Source organism: Tursiops truncatus, chromosome 17 (assembly GCF_011762595.2).
Source record: "Tursiops truncatus isolate mTurTru1 chromosome 17, mTurTru1.mat.Y, whole genome shotgun sequence".
Lineage (NCBI taxonomy): Eukaryota > Metazoa > Chordata > Mammalia > Artiodactyla > Delphinidae > Tursiops > Tursiops truncatus.
In genome coordinates, this window is record NC_047050.1 from 2,797,763 (window position 1) to 2,818,549 (window position 20,787).

The 20,787-nt window shown below is 45.0% G+C and overlaps 1 protein-coding gene and 1 long non-coding RNA gene across 8 annotated transcripts in view; one reads left to right on the forward strand and one right to left on the reverse strand.

The window, feature by feature from the left end:
• Positions 1–15,792, reverse strand: part of RB1CC1 (RB1 inducible coiled-coil 1) — a 59,426-nt gene extending 43,634 nt beyond the window's left edge. For 4 of the 7 annotated variants that reach the window (XM_019925353.3, XM_019925350.3, XM_019925349.3 and 1 more), the window contains exon 1: positions 15,466–15,790. In XM_019925353.3, the coding sequence (XP_019780912.1) occupies positions 15,466–15,524 (59 nt within the window). In that variant the 5' untranslated portion in view covers positions 15,525–15,790. Of the gene's footprint in view, positions 1–15,465 lie in introns of all 7 variants that reach the window. The other 3 variants (XR_002174411.3, XR_002174410.3, XR_012327143.1) reach the window with 2 other exon arrangements.
• A 56-nt stretch (positions 15,793–15,848) lies between these two features.
• LOC141276884 (uncharacterized) lies at positions 15,849–19,144 on the forward strand. The gene is made up of 2 exons (XR_012327144.1): positions 15,849–16,726; positions 18,336–19,144. It is a non-coding gene; the product is annotated as an uncharacterized lncRNA (long non-coding RNA).
• Positions 19,145–20,787: the final 1,643 nt, after the last annotated feature.

Below are 20,787 nucleotides of genomic sequence, written 5' to 3' on the forward strand. Positions count from 1 at the left end.
GTTTCTTTACAGAGTTCTCTCCTCTACTGAATGGCAAGCTTCTTTAAAGCAAGGACCCTGTATTCCTGGGAACTAGCTCTAAAATACTTTCTCAATAAAATGAATGATTAATCTTACACCAGTAAAGGATTTCATTATGAAGACTGCCAAGAAGTCACATGCGTGGCACTGACCACAGGTTCTTTATCTCCACCAAGGATAAGTAAGGCTGCACTTCACCCACCACCAACACACTCGCCCCACTACCGATTATGGGTGATGCAACTACTCTACAAATGCAACCCCAGCGGCTCAGCCCAACTAAACAGATACCTAACTTACACGAAGAGATATGCTCCCGTTACACTACAGTAGAACCAAATCTTTTAATGAATAAAGGAAAGTGACTAGGAAGCCAACAGACTGAAGTGATAAATAAAGAGCTGATTATCAGGGCATCCCAAGCAGCAGAGCTGGGTCTCTGGGTAGTAATAAGCACGGTCCCCTGCCCACCCCTGTGGGGCTTGTAGTGTGAGAGAAAAACATGTGAAAAATCACTGAAAGTTTAAATGAGAATTTCATACCAGAACATTATCCAGACTATCTTGACTTCTCTAAATTACTTGTCCATCACTTAATAATCATCCTTCCACACCATTACAAATACTTCATAAACATCAATATTGATGGCCAAAAAGCATTCCAACCTGTGAATTCACCACAGTCTATTTACTATCTATCTCCAGGTGTTTGCTTTTTCATCTCACAGGTACACATTTGTTCTTATGCTTAGGATCATTCCCATGAAGTCAATCCTAGAAGTAAAACTGCTGGGTCAAAGCATCCAAAATTTCAAGGCTGTTAGGCTTGCTTCTCTTACCAATTTATACTCCTCAGGCAACGCACCCAGTCAGCAAGGTCGCTGTACCCTTGCCATCACACTATTTTCAAATGCTTGCTAATAGTATTTCATTATTTTACATGTAAACCCTGTCTCTGATTATTTGTGAGTTTGACTTTATTCATGCATAGGTTGCCTACTACGTACCATGCACTATGTTAGACGTGGGATGTAACAGTAAATAAGACCAGCACAGTCCCAGAACTTCTGTGAACCTCAATTACCAGAAAAAATGGAAACTCATCTTATCCAGTGAGCTTAAAAATTAAGCAACACGATATATATATAAACATCCAACGCAATGCCTAAGACAAGCACTCGAGAAACGTACCCAACATTAGATTCTGTAGATTCTGTACATTCAAGGGCTGAGCATTGAAGATACAGAAACAATGAAAAAAAATGTAACATCTGCCGCCAGGAAAAGTAAGCAGAACGACCATAATCGCAATACTGTCTAAGAAGTATGTAGAGATGATAGGGAAACAGGAAAGGCACTCAGATTGACAAGAAAAGAGTAGCGAGAGGGTGCATCCCTAGGGAAAGGATGCAGACCTGAGCTGTTATCAAGAGAGGAAACTAGAGATAAGCAGGGCATCACATGACTGCAGTCAATGAAGATTTCATGGATAAAAGGGCGAATTAGTTAAAAAATGTCAGCGAATGCACAAACTTTATCTTACAGGTGAAGAGGAGCCATCTTGTTTCATGACAGATTATACAGCTGAAGTATGTGACTAAAACAGAAGTATAACAACACTGGTGGCGCAGATGATTCATTCATTCACTCACTCACTCATTCACTCATTCATTCATCCAAATCCACCCAATGCCTATGAACTTAGGCGCCAGGACTGGGAATTCTGTGAACAGAACAGATATGGTCTTTGCCCTGATGGAGTCCACCATCTTGAGGGAGAAGAAGGCATCAAACAAGAAGAAAGCAAACATGATGTAAGTTGTGATGATTACAATGAACGAAGAGTGGGCAGGAAGGAGGACCTACTTTAGGTTGGGGTGACGGCAGCAGGCCTCTGGGTGGGTCCATTTAGACAGGGTTGCAGGGGGTAAGAGGAAGCCCGTCCTGGGAAGGTGGGGAAAGCACTACAGGAAGACACAGCATTTCTCTGAGACTAAACACAAAGTCTTTATAATAATCACTATATTATTCTAAGTTTTCTTTCTTTGTTTCCTTTTCAATATTATTTACCTTTTTTGTTTTGATATAGTTTCACATATAAGAAAAAAGGTAACAAAAATAGTACAAAAAACTCCCTTCTGCCCTTTGCCCAGATTCACCCACTGTGCTCCACTGCTTTACCATTTGGACCAGTTCATGCTACGTGCACGGTTTTCTTTCTTTCTTCCTCTCTCTCTTTAGATACATATAAATATTAGATATATTTTTTCTGAACTATGAGAGTAATCCGAAGACAGAATAGAATGTCTCTTTATCCATAAATATTTCAGAATGTGTATTTCCTAACAGCAAGGATTTTCTTGTACATAATCAAAGTACATTTATCAAATCACTGATCACTACTGTTTATCTAATCCACAGACAATATTCAAACTACTGCCCCAATAATATTCTTTAAAGTTTTTTTCTCCCAATACAGGATCCAACTCAGGACCATGTGCGGCATTTAGCTGTAAAATCTATTTAATCTCCTTCAATCTGGAACACTCCATCTTTCCTTTTCCTTTTCACGACCTCACTCTCAGTCCATCAGGAGCATCAGAGATTAGCGACCGACCTCAGTGTCGCCGCCCTCCTCCACAACACCTGCAGCAAATGAGAGAAACTGACAAGCTGCAGCAGCTCCTGTGTCCTTCAAACAAACACCAGTCTTCTTTGGGCGCCCGCCCAAAGCCGCAGCTCAACCTGTGACCCGCAGTCATTCACAACACCGACAAAAACCTGAACAAAACTTATCTGAGGCTGAGTCTGTCTGCACACCTGATGAACAAGGTACCAATTTCAAGGACAGTGCTGATGTCAGTGGCTCTAGAACTCAGCAGAACTCCACTCCACTGTATCGGCACACTTGACCCCATCACTGCGCATTCAGCTCATTTCAACAGCTCCGAAGCCCACCCACCCCGATAGGATGTCCCATGTTTTCATCCCCTGACTATGGTTTACAGCCATCAAACCGGCAGCGTGAACCAGAGCCCCCTTCCGAATCTTCACTCCGCACTCTCACCGTCAGCCCGCACCAAGGGCCTCCCCTGAACATGTGCGGAAAACCCAGCTGGCGAGGTCAGTCATCATTCCCGGGGTCCACGGCACTGAGGGTCTGCGGCACCTGAAATCATCATTGCTGGTGCTTACGGGGGGTGCACCATATGCGGTCATCATGCTCAGCATCACTTCACTCACTTTTCACAACACGTAAGATACCTATAGTATTACCGTCCCCCTCTGCAGATGAACAAAAAGACTCACGAGTTTCCTCAACTTGCCGAAGGCAGAAACTTAGTAAATACACGTTCCAGGGCCTTGAACCCAGGTCAATGAATAACATTCATTCAATAAAAATTCACCTGAGACTCTAGTACATCCTAGGCATTTTCTTGGCTTTGGGAATAAAGAGAAAACAATATAATAAAATTGCCTTCTCTCATAAAGCTTACATCTTAGTGGGCAACATGAAAATTTTATATCTAAACACAAACTCCATGGTATCTACTTTCAGAAAGAACAGCAAAAGAAGAAGAAAAAAAAGCACATTATTTTTAAGTAAAAGCAATTCCAACATCTACACTAGCTCTTTTCTGTTTTATTCCTTCAGCTGTGCGTACAGCTGGGAAACACGGCATCAGTCCCAATCCCCAGAGGAAATGGGGAATGAAGATGTGTGTCTGGCCTCCAGGAGCAGCCAGAGACTACAGGCCAGCCACGGGACGCTAGGTGATGAAGCCTCAGTTACAACTCTGCCCAACGACTCCGGTAAGCCCCAGGGCGCCATACTCTGTGCTGCGGCAGAGAGGGCAGCACGGAGCCTCCCTCGACCCCGTGGTGGGCACCACCAGAGCTCAGCGCCTGGAACCCTTCCAGACTCCCCTCCGTGCGGATCTGCCTCTGTCTGCTTTTCATCTTAATGTGTATCCTTTCGCTATAATAGAACTGTAATCATAAGCACAGCACTTTCCTGAATTCTGTGAGCCTGGGGAACGCCAGACTTTGCAGTCAGCTGGTCCGAAGTGAGGGTGGTCCTGGGCACCACCAAACCTGTGGCTGGTATCCCAAGTGAGAACGGTCTTGTGAGGGCCACTCCATCTAAGTCCAGATTCGACTAAACCACCGCACAGGGCTTCCCTGGTGGTGCAGTGGTTAAGAATCCGCCTGCCAATGCAGGGGACACGGGTTCCAGCCCTGGTCTGGGAAGATCCCATATGCCGCGGAGCAGCTAAACACGTGCGCCACAGCTACTGAAGCCAATGCGCCTAGAGCCCGTGCTCCGCAACAAGAGAAGCCACCGCAGTGAGAAGCCCGCGCACCGCCAAGGAAGAGCAGCCCCCGCTCGCCGCAACTAGAGAAAGCTGGTGGGCAGCAACGAAGACCCAGCGAAGACAAAAAATAAATACATTAATTAATTAACTAAAAAAAAAAATCTATATAATACGATTCCTCTTTTTGGATGATAACAGCATTTTGGTTATAAAATAATAGTTGTAAAAAATAATTAGTTCTAAAAAAATTCATGTGTAAAATGATATTTGAAATGTTCTAAAATAGTCTAGCAAAAGCAAATTTAAGAAGGAAGAGAGGGAGGGAGGGGAGAGTTTAGCTAGACAGGGGGATAGATAAGATTGGCAAAATACTGGTAATCATTAAAGACATTCAGCATTCATATATTATAGGTGGGAATCTACTATAAATAATTATGACCTTCCTGAAAAGCAACCGGTGTTCCTGGGATAGGTAAGTAAAACTTTAATAAACACACACCTCTCTCATCTCAAAAGCAGAGATAATATCTTCCTTGCAGAGCTATCGGGGGCATATCTGTTCTTCAAAATTTACAAGATCAAAGTAGTGAGACAAGGGGAAGTGAGGGGTGAAGGGGTGAAGCAAGGGGTGAAGCAAGATTGGCCATGAGATAACTACTGAACAAAATGACACTTACATATGCCTGTGCAAGGGTTACACGCACACCAGAAATTATGAACCTGATCTCCCACCGTTCATGCTGGACAAAAACTTAATTCCTCCCACACCTTTTGGTCATCCTTTCTCATGTTGATGGATACAAGTCACTGAAACACTTTTGGAGCAGCCTTTCACTGTGGTAAGACAGAGCTAAGAAATTTTCTTTTCCATAATTTCTCCAAGGCAGTCTTCATCCCACTTTCAAGTAAGTCTGGACCCAGCATCTCCTATCAGCTCTCAGCATATCATATTCGCAGGCAATCCATGAAAATGAGCAAAATATACAAATAATGCCTGTACAGAGGGACTCTGTGGCCACTGTGTCCACGGAAAGGCATAAATATTATGCTGCACTACCTAAAAGGAACAGTAACAACTGCCAGTGAAATGAAAATCCTAACTTCCTACAAGTGAGTATAAATATACAGAAACACAGACACCAAACCTGCACTGTGCACCAACACCTGACCCATATGCAGCATAAAGGCCAGCCCAGGCTTTCTTATTCTCAAACTGCAGACAGGAAAAATGAAATTACTGCTGAGCTAAGAGTTCCCCAAACCTGTCACTGCCCTGAGAGGAAAGACGCCCTGGACGACACCCACAGTACCGACCTACTCCAGGGAGGTTCTATAAGGTAAATTTTGTGTACATGGAAACAGACAAAATTGAGTCTCTGTCCTGAAGGGTATACCATCTTGCAGGGGTAACAAGCAAGATGTAACTAACAATTCAAAGAGCCAGATGTGAAATAAACAGTAAACGAGAAAGATGTCCCGTGACTCTCACACAAGCACGCTGTCCCAGTCCAAGCCAAGGCATATCACAGAGACCCCTGCTTTTCCACCACTTGCATTTCCTCATAAAGTTGCCTGATCTCAAGTTCTCTCTCCTTTACCTTAGCTCCTCTAAGACTAAAGTCCTTTAAAACAATCTATTTCTATCTTGAGCTGTAACTTCAACCTTGTATGACTAATTTTTAGGTGGTCATGTCACGGCTTCACAGCAAGCTAAGTTTGTTTGGTAGAGGAAAGATTTTATTTCTACATTTTATTTTTTTCATAATCTGCAGACTGGACACAATAATAAGGGAATGGAAATAGGAATCTGTATGTGAGCAAAATAAAAGCTCTGGTCAGATTCTAACTGAAAAGTATGGGTTATAAAATTAAATGTTCTAAAAGGGTAACAGAATGAACAAAATATATTTACTCATGCTAATATTTTAAATTATTTTAAAAGAAATGTCATAAGACCTATATAAAGACCAATTTTGTTTAATCTAAATCAAAGTTATAAAATTTTACTGAGTTACATCTTCTCCAGCCAATCCATGAGCCACATGGCTTCACTGTCAAGTAAACAGTTAAAAACAAAAAAAAACCCAATGTCCTCATCAGTACACATCCATCTGAATTTCTATTTCCTAACCTGTAAAGTAGGGATATTAGCAATACCTGCCTCATACTGCTTTTGTAGAAAACAAATAAAATAATGCCCACAAAAGAGCATATTCAGCACACTGCCAACTCCACAGTAAATACTCCAAAATGCTGCCTAGGGACAGGAAATATCTTGTGACATAACACAAAGTACTCAAGATTATCTGTTGAATGAATAGGTCCTCACCAACAAAAATTCCACTACTAGCAAAGCAGAGTTCAAATAGTAACTGAGAGAGATCACATCCAAGTAGCTAATCTTTGGTAGTTTCTTTAGCAGCCAACATATTCCAAGGTTCCTTAATAAAAACACAAAACAGTAATAATCACCTCTACCTTAAACATATCCTTCTCTTTATTAACTACCCCTCCTACCCACCTCTTTGTTTTTACCAGTGGTGATCAGTTTGGTTTAACATGTCTTATGCGAAGAAGTACTCCCTGGCACAGACCTAACAGCCCCAAGTCTGTGCGCCCCTCTGTCCATTTTACTCCCAGGAAGCGATCTAACTCAGCACTGCTACTGCACACCTGGGCCAACAGCCTAGCTCAGCTCCTTCTACCTGCAGCAGTCATGTCAAAGCCATCCTGGAGGACATCACCAACTACGCAATCTTAGTCTCACTTTAATGTCACTGTACTTCTCCCCAAACTAAAAACGCCTGATAACATCTACGCAATCATCTAAGTTCCTTGGACTAACATTCCAGCATCGCCTTTCTACAGCTCGCTACATGAAGCTGCACACCGTTTCCGCTGACCTCCTGAACAGGGAGGAATAAGCTTCACCTTTTGTGCCCTGGCTCCTATCATTTCATTGCCTCCATTTTTAAGCAAAAAGGTCAAAGACATCCTTCCTTACATGCAATTAATTATAAAGTACCAGCACAGAAGCCAACTGCTGCTGAAGGAATTACAAACTAACTTTATGTGCCTCATATAAAATATAAGCTTAGTTCCTAATGTAACATTACTTTCCACCCGTCAAGATCTTCTAAAATTTGCCATGTCTTTTTATATAAACTTTTTCTTAATTTCTACAAGATGAAATCATACTCAGTATTACACAAGTTAACACAACGCAATTCTAAATTAAAACCAAAGGGTCAGGGGCTTCCCTGGTGGCGCAGTGGCTAAGAATCTGCCTGCCAATGCAGGGGACACGGGTTCAATCCCTAGTCTGGGAAGATCCCACATGCCGCGGAGCAACTAAGCCCGTGCGCCACAACTACTGAGCCTGCGGGCTATAGCCCGCGAGCCACAACTACTGAACCCACGTGCCACAACTACTGAGCCCATGTGCCACAACTACTGAAGCCCGCGCACCTACAGCCCGTGCTCCACAACGAGAAGCCACCGCAGTAGAAGCCTGCACACCGCAACGAAGAGTAGCCCTCGCTCGCCGCAACTAGAGAAAGTCCACACGCAGCAACGAAGACCCAATGCAGCCAAAAATAAAAATAAATTTTTTTAAAAAAGAAAGAAAATAAGCCAATATTAGATTTAAAAAAAAATCAAATGATTAGTAACTCAACCACTGACACAAAATTTTCTTGAAATTATGTGGCCCTTTGCATAAACACTGTCTTTAGTTTGTCGGTTGAGAATACAACTTACCAGCCTGCTGTACATATATTGAGACACTGTAGGAAAGAACATTGATCAAAACACATCAGACATACTATAACAGCAATTAAAACTAGGATTCTGGTCCATTAATAGATAACACATGGAACAGAAGAGATTCAAACGTATCTTTAAACACATACACACACATACACAATAGGAGAAATCCAAATTGAGAGAAAGTAAAAACTGTTCAAACAAAGTATTATACTAAATGGCTATCCACAGCATGCAGAAAAACAAAGTCTATTTAAATACCATTTTTACACTTCAGATTACTATTAATGATTAATGAATAAAACGCTGACAAGGTAACAGTGAGCACACTGGCACAGTTCTGACAAGAATATAAATTGGTATACCTTTTAAGGAGATTTCAACTGGCAATATGCACCAAAATTTAAAATGTGCGAACCAGAAATTCCACTTCTTGAAAGGTATCGGAAGCAGATTACCAGGCAAGTGTACAAAGGTATATATTCAATGATTTCCATTACAGCGTTATTAACAATGAAACATCAGAACAATGACTGTCATAGGTGCCGGTCAAATAAACTACAGTTCAACTATGTAATGTGACATTACTCAGACATTTTAAAATGTTCATTAGATCTAGACCCATCGATTAATGATATATTTATCATTTAGTTACAGAAGGCAAGTTACAGAATATATCATGTGATTCTGTTTGTGGATTTTATTTTTATTTTATTAACTAATACTGAGGGGTATATACGCAGACACAAGCCTTAAAAAAGTTTGGAACATGGGCTTCCCTGGTGGCGCAGTGGTTGAGAGTCCGCCTGCTGATGCAGGGGACATGGGTTCGTGCCCCAGTCCGGGAGGATCCCACATGCCGCGGAGCGGCTGGGCCAGTGAGCCATGGCCGCTGAGCCTGTTCATCCGGAGCCTGTGCTCCGCAATGGGAGAGGCCACAACAGTGAGAGGCCTGCGTACCACAAAAAAAAAAAAAAAAAAAAGTTTGGAACAACTTAACATCAATGTTTTTAACAAAGGCTATCTCTGGATGCAGGACTTTCACGCTCTCTGGTGTCTTTAAAATCACATTTATAATCTGAGGTTAAAAATACTTGCTTCCATTTCGAAAAAGAAAAAAAGACAACACTCTACACGTTCCAAAGAAATAAAGGACCTGAAGATACTGCCCTATAAGAGCTGGTCCAGCTAAGAGACAAGACAACCCTCCCCACCTGCTGGTCCCAGGCTGGCCCCCAATCGGGGCCCCAGGGGGACTCACCCCGCTTACTTTGCACACTTCCCTAGATGGCCATTCAAGTTTCATTCACTGTCTTGATGTGCACATAAGAGGGAGAAGAGAACTGTGAAAAGAACGTGAGATCACGAGTCAGAAGACCTACATGCAAGTCCCGCCCCCACTACCGACTGTGTGATGCCGATGGACCTCAACTAACCTGAATTGTTCTGATACAAAAAGGAAGGAGACTCCCCAACTCACAGGTTGTGAGAATGCAGAGAAGAATCTACACATACACAGGAGGGTTATGCAAACCGAGTGCAAGACAGTTAACTCTCCCAGACTTCTGTCCTCAGCTCAGGACCAGCGCCTGGCCGCTGCTGTCTCCAGTCAGAAACCACACTGTTCCTCAAACTCAACACGTCTACATTTCAACTCAGGGCTTTTCCTTTAAAGCTATTCCCTAAGTTCTTTTGCGAACAAAACGATGGTTCTCCTGCTACCCAAGACTTCAGTTATTTCTGTCTAAATCCTATCCCTCTTCCCCTTTATAATCGAGCCCCTCATTCTCCAACGACATAATCCTTCTTTCAGTGCCTGGAAGCTCTCCTCATCCGGCTCCAGCCCTTCCTGAACACGCCCTCCACTTACAACACTGCGGGCAACGCCGCCTCGCCCCTCCACCCCGGAGCCTCACTGTTGCCAAAGCAGCTGGCACACCAGCGGCCCACCGTGCCCCGCCGTCTGTGACCTGGGTGCAGGACCCGGTTGTGTACACAGACAGTCTCCCTGAACTTCATCTTCTGCCTCCCCCGTCAAACGTGTGAAGCCACAGCTCTGGCCTAAAGCTAGATTCGCAGGAAAACGGCAAGAGCCACCTGAGTAGCAGCTCTCCCACGCTCAGTGCGCCTCTTCACACCAGTTTATGAACTGAAATCATACCTTCTTCAGAGTGTATGAGAGGGACAGCAATAATGCATTTCAGATTATGGTGTAAGGAATATAATAAAAGCTCCTAAAATGGTGCCAATTGTAATTTTAAGTAATCTTCAACATTCTAGGACTTCATAATCAACCCCAGTTTGTCTTTCTTAAAAGTCTCTCCAGCTACTCTCCTACACGAAACCCACACTCTCACTTTATCTATACATAGTCTTACCAGATAAAATAACTCGCCCCCATTTCGTCTCATCTGAACTTTATTCATCCAACTGTGATCAAAAGCCCTTCTGGGTACTTCCCTGGTGGTCCCGTGGTAAAAAAAAAATCCACCTTGCAATGCAGAGGACGCGGGTTCGATCTCTGGTAACAAAGATCCCACATGCCGCGGGGCAACTAAGCCCACTGTGTCACAACCACTGAGCCCGCGTGCCGCAAACTACAGAGCCCACGTGCCACAACCAGCGAGAGAAAATCTGCAGGCCGCAACTAGAGAGAAGCCCGTGCACTGCAACTAAGACCTGAGGCAGCCAAAAATAAATAAAATAAATAATTTTTTTTAAAAAGCCCTTCTGGGAAGTCTTCCCTAGTCACAGGTGGCCCACAGTCTTCCCTTCCCTGCCTTGACCTAACAGCTCTTCACTGCCTTGAACTAACAGCTCTTCACTAACTATCAAGTGGTGTGAATTATCTTATTGGTAGGGGGGATAATCTCACATCATGAAAGGACATCTGTTTCTTCTGGATCCTCCTGGGATAAAGTCAGCTATAAATGAGGGGGAAAGGAGAGACATATTTTTAAAAATACTGATTCCGCTGCATTTATTCCCAGACATACAGGTGTTACAATTGTACTTTCATGCCCATAAAAACAAGAAAGCATCTCTCATACTCACAAAAGACAGTGTCTATCATTTATCATTGGAGATTAATTTGTAATTTCCTCTTTGAGAGATTACCACCACCATGATCAGGTCAGTCACTCCAGCTTACTGTCAACCGGTCTAATCCATTCAAAACTCAGAATCAGCTTCCCTACTTGGGGAGACCAAGGGGAAAGCCCCAGACAACAACTCTGCCCCCCAAAACTGAACAAAGCCAGTCATTATTCACCCTACTTTTATCGAACACCCGACATAAGCCAGACACTATGCCAGGTGCTGGGAGTACAAAGACCCTCAAGTTGCTTTCAAGTCTAGCAGAACACAGGAAATGTGGATGACGCTGGACAAGGTGGACCAAAAGCTTCATAAAGAACAAGGATTAGGAAAACTGATTTGCAATTCTGCAAACTGTAATTCAGCAGGTGGACCTCAGTGAGGGCCACGGGTGCTACACCAATGAAACTAGTTATGTTCACCACAAATGGAGTTGTCCGGGTTACCCAGGGACTGCAAACTGGGCTTCAACCTCTCCAGATCAGATTTATTCCCATCTGATCCTCCTCTTTCTCTGCCAAGAAGAAAAGAAAAGGAGAAAAAGAAGGAAAGAAGAGTAGGTCAGCCATCTTCCTTACACTCCCCGAAAGAGAACCTTTCCATAAAGGCCCAGGGCGTCCTAAATGAATGCCTTGCCTGCAACTAGACGGGCCACCTGACTGAAGGGCAGCACGACAGACAAGAACGGAGGCAAGAGGAATACTCTCAGCAGTGTGGAGTAGGTGCTTCGGGTTTTTCCTACGTGTGCAGGAAGTACATGTCTATGTGTGGACAGTTTGGTTTCTCAAAAATGAGATAACATCGTGCATACGTGCAATTTGTTTGAGTTGAATAATATAATATCACGGGAATCTTTCCATATCAGTACATATAAATGTATTACACACCGTGATGTCCTGACACTCATAAAAACTGCATAAAACACATGACTTAAAGATAATTTGGAATTGGAAATATTACTAAATACACAGTCTAAAAAATTAGTCCCAATAGAGAGTATCATTCGATTTCATCCTTAATACATTTAAAAATTTTTCATGTGTCATTTGATAGATTCTCAGAATAACCATTAAAATGAATTTAAGTCAGTCTGCTACAAAATAGCTCTCCGGCCTCCAAATATCAACCATGGAAGCCACAACCGTTTTTTCAGTATTAGTGTCATCGTGATGATGCTAAATCCAGGGCTGTGCGTGGTACAATTTTGAAATATCAATATCGACTTATGACACCTTCTTTAAATATGAATTGTTTTTTTAACTCTAAAGTCTCACACAATAGTATCTACAGCAAAGTTTTCTAGTTCTATGCTTCAATTTATAATAGATCCTAAGAGTAAAGAAATGGAACCAAAACTATCTTTTACAGCAAATGTTGAATTAGTTTCATTCTATTAAACCAGGACTATATGTAAATATACAGCAATATCAAAAAAGGATGTGCACATCTGGAATTTGCAGTATAATGGCTAAAACAGCCATGGAAATATGAACAGGTACTGTACTGATGCGACTAACATTTCGATATTCTGCTGGTTACTAACCAGTTATGTGAGGCACATGAAGGAAAACATGATGCAAATAAATAGTCCTGAACCAGCAACCAAAGGAGGGGGAGTCACCATTATTTCGTCTCAGCGTAATTACAAGCCAATAAAATATGAGATTTCGACAGAGAGCAAAATTGGGGGAGGGGGGCGGTTGCGGGGAGACACTGCGTAACCCTCTGGGTCCCCGCTGGACGGCTGTGAAAGCAGACGCTAACCGACAGAGGAAGGGACCCTTGCAGCGCTCCAGCCCCATACCTGCAGAGAGATTTAACCGAACAGCAACTTCACCGAGCCATGGAAGAAAGGCCCCCCCTCCCAGGGCCCTGCACAAGGGGTCCAGGTTACAGACAAATTAGCTTTACTAGGTCCCCAATATGGAAGAATCAGAGTCATGTAATAATGAGAATATGCATCCTTTTCATCACTACATAGAGACGGCAAGTACTCCACAGTCTGCTCCCCCAGCACAGTGTCTGCTTCAGCATCTCGGAGCAGTCTGCGTTTGCAATTTATCTTCCTGAGAACTTCCGGTGTTTCACCATTTCCTACAACCTTGTATACAAAGCTTACATATAAAGTTCCTTTTGTTCACTGCTCGTGTTGCTGGAGCTAAAACTGGGTCCTGTTGGGGTTTAACATTTCACGAGCAAAGGAATGACTCTCAGCCCAAGCTGCTTCCCAGCTCTGCCAGGTTTACTGAACAAACCTCTGTGCCTTTGCACGTGGGGCTTAGAGTACGCTACCTTCCTTACTCAGAGCCCCGAAACCTGAGTATCTGTGGAGCCTCTGCTACCGCCACACGCTCCTCGGGGCTCCCCTCGCTCGCCCGCCCACCTCAGCAACCCGCTCCCCTTCCCTCGTATATGCCAAGGTCCTCAGAGCCTTCGCATTTACAATTCCTTCTTTCCCCAGACAGTCACACAGTCAGCTTCCTCACTTCTCTTGGGCCTTTCCTTCAGATTTCCAATTAATGCTTAAATAGTAATTAAGTGTATACAGGACTTCAATTTTCTTTCGTTATAAAAGGCAAAAACAATATCGAACACATTCCTGTATTCCTTGCAGTAACTGGTTCAACGGTCTGCCTTGGTAAGGAAATACTAACCATCTAAATGAGTGTGCGTGGAAAGGGACTGCTAGATTTTTACCTGAGTTGCCTGAACCAGTATTTTCTGAACACAGAAAGCTTAACTGGGGTTACAGAACAGCATTACCTGAATGAGAAAATTTCACTACCCACTACTTTTTTTGAAGAGTTATATACAGCTGAAAAGTAAAGCATAGGGCAGGTGTTCACACATTTGCTTGAATGCATGACAATTAAAGATAGTCTCAAAACCAGAGGCTAAATAAAAGCTCCTCAAGCTTACATAATAAAAATTTTAAGTTCAAAAGTGTGGCTTTTCAAAAACAAAGGTCTTGGGCCCTCTGCCCCTTCTGACTTAATGAATTTCATCTGCTAGGACTCAAATCTGCCATGTGTTCTGACCTTGTGCTTGTTGGCAAGGGCCAGAAAAACACTGTCCTCAAAGACGAGTTTCGCCTCCTCGCCTTCCCTGTCATCCAACATCACCATATAAGAATCAGGCCCCAAACTAATCCTGTGACTAACATAAAAGGTTCCAAACAGACGAAATAAAATTACTTTTTAAAACCGTGGTCTGAGTCCATGTCCGAGGTCCATCAACAGGCATTTGCCAACACAAACGTTTATCAACAGGAAGCATCTCTTTTCTAAAACTCTAGGTTTTAAACACGAAAATGTTGCTGAGAAAATGTGTTCACCCAGACCATATTCTATTGTTGCAACATTAAAAACAGAAAGGAAAAAGAGATCTTCACCTCGCCATCAAGGGTCTCCTTACGGATCGAGTCAGCCACCTTCCTCAGTGGTCCCTGGCTGCCCCTCATAGTAATGTCAGGATCGGAAGCGCGCTGCTTATATCAAATACGGACATACAACGGCGAGATTCTTCATCAAACAGGCTGTCTGTCTGCTTAAGCTGAGTACCCTGCTCCTAAGCGGCTCACCTTCCCACCCTCGGGAGAAACCACACAAGCACCACCCACACACGAAAACCTAGAAACTATACAAAACGGCGGTTAGGCCCTGCTCCTGCGGCCCAAATCATTGCTCCCTGCCTGGCGGACGCTCTTCCCCGGCTTCGGGTCTCGCAGCAACGCGCCTCTTTATCAACAGCGGGCACCTGCGCCTGCCCAGGGCCCCGCGGGGCGACTACACTTCAGACGGAGGGAACGCGGGCACGAAACCATCTACAACAAACGCAGCGCACGCGGCAGGCGGTGGGAGGCACGGCGGCGATGACCCCCCACGAGGGCCGTCCGGCTCCGGCCGCGGAAGCTGTGAAACCCGCACCCGCGCCTCGTCCCGCGCCCGCCCGCGGGGCGGCGGAGGCTGAGTCATTCCCGGGAGTAACTTTATCCGCATCGTGCCCTCGGGGAAGCCTCGCGCTCCGCGGCGGGACGGAGCCGCGTCTGGGACCCTCGCCCCGTCCGGCCTCCGAGCCTGACACCTCAGGGCCCAGCCCGGCGGCGGCGGCGGCGAGGGTGCGTCCCTGGGCCCCGGCGCTCCCGACGCCGGCGGGAGGCACCGGGAGGCCGGGGCTGCACAGGCCCCCGCGGAGCCGCCCGCCCCCGCCTCCCCCGCCCGGGGACCCGCTCCCTGGGCCGCGCCCGAGGGGCAGGACGCCGCACTCACCGGGAAGCGCCTCCTCCTCCGCCGGCGGCAGCAGCAGGGCCCGCGGCTCCCGGCACCATCTTCCGCCGCCGCCTTGTCTTCGGCGGCTGCTACCAACCGTCCATCGGCGCCGCCAACCGACACAACCGCCGCGGCCGGGGCCGCCGCCTCTGGGCGGCGGGGACGGGCAGGCCCCTCGGCTCTGGGTCGGGGGCCGGGGGAGGGCGGGCCGCGGCCGGTCAGAGCCGAGGGGCCGGGCGACGGGGAGCCGAGGCAGCGCCGGGCTCAGCAGGGCCGCGGACACGGCCGCCGCGGGTTTGTTATTGTCGACTCCGGCCCTTCCTGCGCAGGGCACGCCGGGAAGCGGGCGGGGGAGGGGCGGCGCGGCGGGCGCAGGGCAGCTCTGCGCAGGTCCGGAAGTCGGCGGGCCGCCGGGAAGGGTTGGACCCGGCTCCGCCTGGTGCCGGTGCTGGTGTTGGTGCTTCCCGGCTCGGGGCCCTGGTGTCCTCGCGTGACCCGGGAGACTCCGCTGGGCGGCTCGGGGCGGTGCTGGCCGCTGTCCGGGCGCGACTGCCCCAAGGTGAGCCTGACCTTCTCGCTCCAGCGAGTGGGCCTGCGCTCTCCGACCCACCGAATCCTGGGTTACCCGGGCGGAAGAGCTCGGCCCCCTCGGCCTGTCGCGGCCCCTGGGCTCCCGCCACCGGCCCAGGGCCCGTGCGGGGACGGGGCGCCGGGGAGGGGGGGCTGCGTGTCTCCCCGCCGGGCCTGCAGGCCGCCGGCCAGGGGCCTGGCAAGCCTGAAGGCGCTGGCGGCACAGGCTCAGATCAGGGAAGGGAAAGAAGGCAGTTAAGGCTGGGTCGGTGGGGAGGAGGTCGGAAGCGCCGCGACCACCGCATTTTTCAGCTCGAGCCTGAGCTCTCTAGTGGGTTAGCACGAGCCCCCTAAGGAAAGCAGTGTCGGGGGTCCTGATGCTGTGAAGACGGTGAGTCACGGGCAATGGAGCCGCAGCGCGCAAGTATTCAAGTCTGAGGAGCGGGAGTTGCAGGTAGAGTAAATACGTAAGACTTCTGGGCTTCCTGTTGGGTCCAGGAATCTCTGGTATGAGTAACAGCTTGGAGGTGCTACCGCTGAGTCACTAGAGGGCTTTTGAGTTGCGATTGCGTAAAGAGGCGTGTCAGCACCCTTTTCGAGGGCGCCCAAGCAGAACACACGCTCCGGGCAAGTGAAATCTGCGCTCCGTCGTTTGTAATGGTAGGACCTGAAAGAAAACGTCGAACAGCTGGTAAGCATTACGGATTTTCAGTTTCCATCGCGCTGACCCGGTATCTGAAAGTTATGGCTGAGACGGGCTAAGACGTGTTACCACTTGATTCTTAAGTTTACACTCCTGTCGATCCTGGAGAGGTCTTGTTTTTGGCGAGTGATTTTTACTTTTTTTTTTTTTTAAGGGTGGAGTTTTATTACACCACCCCAACAAGCAATTTATGCTTCTTAGCATAAGAATCTCTTAGGTCCCAACCCACCTCTAGGGTATCTCCTGGCACTTGTCACGTTTACACACGCCTGGTATGAGTTTCATCATCCAGGGATGTTCTTCCACTCTTGTTCATCTTTCAGAGGCATCCTTTAAAACAGAGCTTGGACCTCAGCCAGCTGCCAGCTTCTAGACAACATAGCGATCACTCCCCCTTCCACCACCTCTGCTTCGTATGACACAACTGTAAATTGTTGGCTCCCCATCTAAGTCTGAAACCTTTAAGACAAGGAACTATGAATTACTCATTTTTAAGTTCCTAGAACTTTATAGAGAGCTGGGCACTTAGCAGTTAATAAAATATTGAATGTAATAAATTATGCAAATATTCAAGTTGAAGGTTGAGTAGGTAAGGTACTGTGGAAAATTTCTGCCCTCAAGTATCTCAAAAACTCGGACAGGGCATCATTCAAAAATCATTGTAGTGGCAAGTTTATGACATTAATCTTTTAACCAAAAATACATCAGGATACTGGGAAGATCACGGTACACAACTTAATTTTGTTCACTCTGCCTGATCGGGGATTTCATTCTCCATTTGTGTCAGATTTTTCTCAGACAATTTCATGTCATTAGCCAGATTTTTTAGATTATGTTCAAACAGCAGTAACCACGACGGACATGACTTAAAGTATGAATCATAATTTTCCATTTTCAAAAGTTAGCCCCTTTAAAAAGTCTCGGACTTTGTTTTGAAGACCATAGCTATTTGGTGTGTAAGATATGGTCACGTACGATACTTGGAGGCTTCTGGCATTATTCAGTTAATCTGTCCAGTGCTATTTACAGACCTTAAAGCTGCCCCGGTCAGCTGCTCTGCTGGTACTCACATGTTATTAATGATGATGACAGTTAATTTACAAGTGAGGATCTTCAGAGCTAGCGAGGAGCTTTGTGAGCTGTTTCTAATGCGACACCCACAAGAAAATACAGCATCCTTCATTTTCCGACAGATTTAAACCAATAGATTGAGACAAAACAGTCATTTTTTTCACATCGAGCTCCTGTCTTTCATTATTTTGACAAAGAACTTAAAACGTCAAAAAGTAGAACTGGGTTGTCTTAGATCTATTAAAAAAAAAAAAAAGCAGAAACTACTGCTTCCTCAAATCATCCATTTGTTTTAGTGAACCCTACCTGCTGCCCATACATGTAAAACTCTTCCCAGTAGGCATCCTTTTTAATATGGTTTATTAAAGAGAGCACTAAACTGGGTGTCTGGAAACCTGGTGTCCATTCCTGCCTCAGCCATCTGTGCTGTGTTTGTTTCCCTAGTAGTGAGCTCTGCTCGCCATCAAACTGCACTGCTCTTAAAGCCCTAATCCCCACTCCTTTGCAATTTCTCTCTCTTGGTCAGTAATCTCACCTCCGACATCACGAAGAAGTGGAAGCTGTGAGAAAGAACTCCGCTCTCCTGCCAAGTAATCTGCAAACCTATCCATGCCTACTGTTGGTACCCCCTCCAGTCACTCTTCTGTCCCTTCTACTGAAGGGAGTGGTGGGCTCTGGACTCCATCCCACCATCTCATTCAGTCATTCCGTGGGGCCCCTTGGTAAGTGCCAAATTTAGTGTACACGGCAAATGTTTTACAGAATTTAAGTAACATCTTTTGAAATTGGAATTCATCCTTAATTGCCTGTTGTTCCACTTAAAACGAAAATCAAGTAAGAAAGCATTACATCAGCAGTATGATTTAGTAGTTACGTAAGATATCTTTTGATCTCTCAGTTTTATTAAAATTCACTTATTACTTGCTAGACAGTTATTTACACGAAATGTCATGTTGATCTCTTAACAAAAGGTTAATGTTAAAACTCTTAGGCTGGGCTTCCCTAGTGGCGCAGTGGTTGAGAGTCCGCCTGCCGATGCAGGGGACATGGGTTCGTGCCCTGGTCGGGGAATATCCCACATGCCGCGGAGCGGCTGGGCCCGTGAGTCATGGCCGCTGAGCCTGCGCGTCCGGAGCCTGTGCTCTGCAACGGGAGAGGCCACGACAGTGACAGGCCCGCATACTGCAAAAAAAAAAAAAAAAAACTCTTAGGCAGATATGAAAACTATAGAAAAATTGTTTTCCTTTTTGTTTCTGTAATATTTATTTTTTAACTTTAGTTTTGACTGCTTTGATTATATGAATTTTCAATAAAAACTTTCAGTCTTAAAAAAAATTTTCAGTGTTTCTTTCTTTTTTGGCCATTATTATTATTTCATGATTGTTACTTAAATTAATTTCGTTATATGAAAAAATGGAGTATTAGAAGTTTATCCACTCTTTAATACACTAGATATATACCAGTGACAGGGTCCAAGACTTTTTTAACATGGTCTAAAGGGAATTCTAATGCAGATGATGGCCTTGAGGAACAAAGGACTAAATCTCTACAGCCCCTTGCAGTCCTACAAAATACTCCTTCTCCTTTTAATCCATAGTGCTACCCTTTCTCTCAAAATGAATTCATCAGATAAATACTAATTCATTCACAACTTTCTATATCTTTGTACTGTTGAAGGGATTCATTTGAAATCACTTGTCATTTTCAAATGTGCCCTAATTGTTTTTTGAATTTTACTTTATTTATTTTTTATACAGTAGGTTCTTATTAGTTATCCATTTTATACATATTGGTGTATACATGTCAATCCCAATCCCCCAATTCATCCCAACACCCACCCACCTGCCGCTTTCCCCCCTTGGTGTCCATAGGTTTGTTCTCTACATCTGTGTCTCTATTTCTACCCTGCAAACCGGTTCATCTGTACCATTTTTCTAGGTTCCACATATATGCATTAATATACGATATTTGTTTTGCTCCTTACTTTACTCTGTATCACAGTCTCTAGGTCCATCCACGTCTCTACAAATGACCCAATTTCGTTCCTTTTTATGGCTGAGTAATCCATTGTATATATGTACCACATCTCTTTATCCATTTCTCTGTCAGTGGGCATTTAGGTGGATTCCATGTCCTGGCTATTGTAAATAGTGCTGCAATGAACATTAGGGTGCATGTGTCTTTTTGAATTATGGTTTTCTCTGGGTATATGCCTAGTACTGGGATTGCTGGCTCATATGGTAATTCTACTTTTAGTTTTTTAAGGAACCTCCATACTGTTCTCCATAGTGGCTGTATCAATTTACATTCCCACCAACAATGCAAGAGGGTTCCCTTTTCTCCACACCCTCTGCAGTATTTGTCATTTGTAGATTTTCTGATGATGCCCATTGTCTAGTATTACATTTAGGTCTTTAATCCATTGTGAGTTTATTTTTGTGCATGGTGTTAGGGAGTATTCTAATTTCATTCTTCTACATGTAGCTGTCCAGTTTTCCCAGCACCACTATTGAAGGGACTTTCTTTTCTCCATTGTATATCCTTGCCTCCTTTGTCATAGATTAGTTGACCATAGGTGCGTGGGTTTATCTCTGGGCTTTCTATCCTGTTCCATTGATCTATATTTCTGTTTTTGTGCCAGTATCATATTGTCTTGGTTACTGTAGCTTTGTAGTATAGTCTGAAGTCAGGGAGTCTGATTCCTCCAGCTCCGTGTCTTTCCCTCAAGACTCCTGTGGCTATTTGCGGTCTTTTGTGTCTCCATACAGATTTTACGATTTTTTTGTTCTAGTTCCGTAAAAAATGCCACTGGTAATTTGATAGGGATTGCATTGAATCTGTAGATTGCTTTGGGTAGTATAGTCATTTTCACAATATTGATTCTTCCAATCCAACAACATGGTATATCTCTCCATCTGTTTGTGTCATCTTTGATTTCATTCATCAGTGTCATAGTTTTCTGCATACAGGTCTTTTGT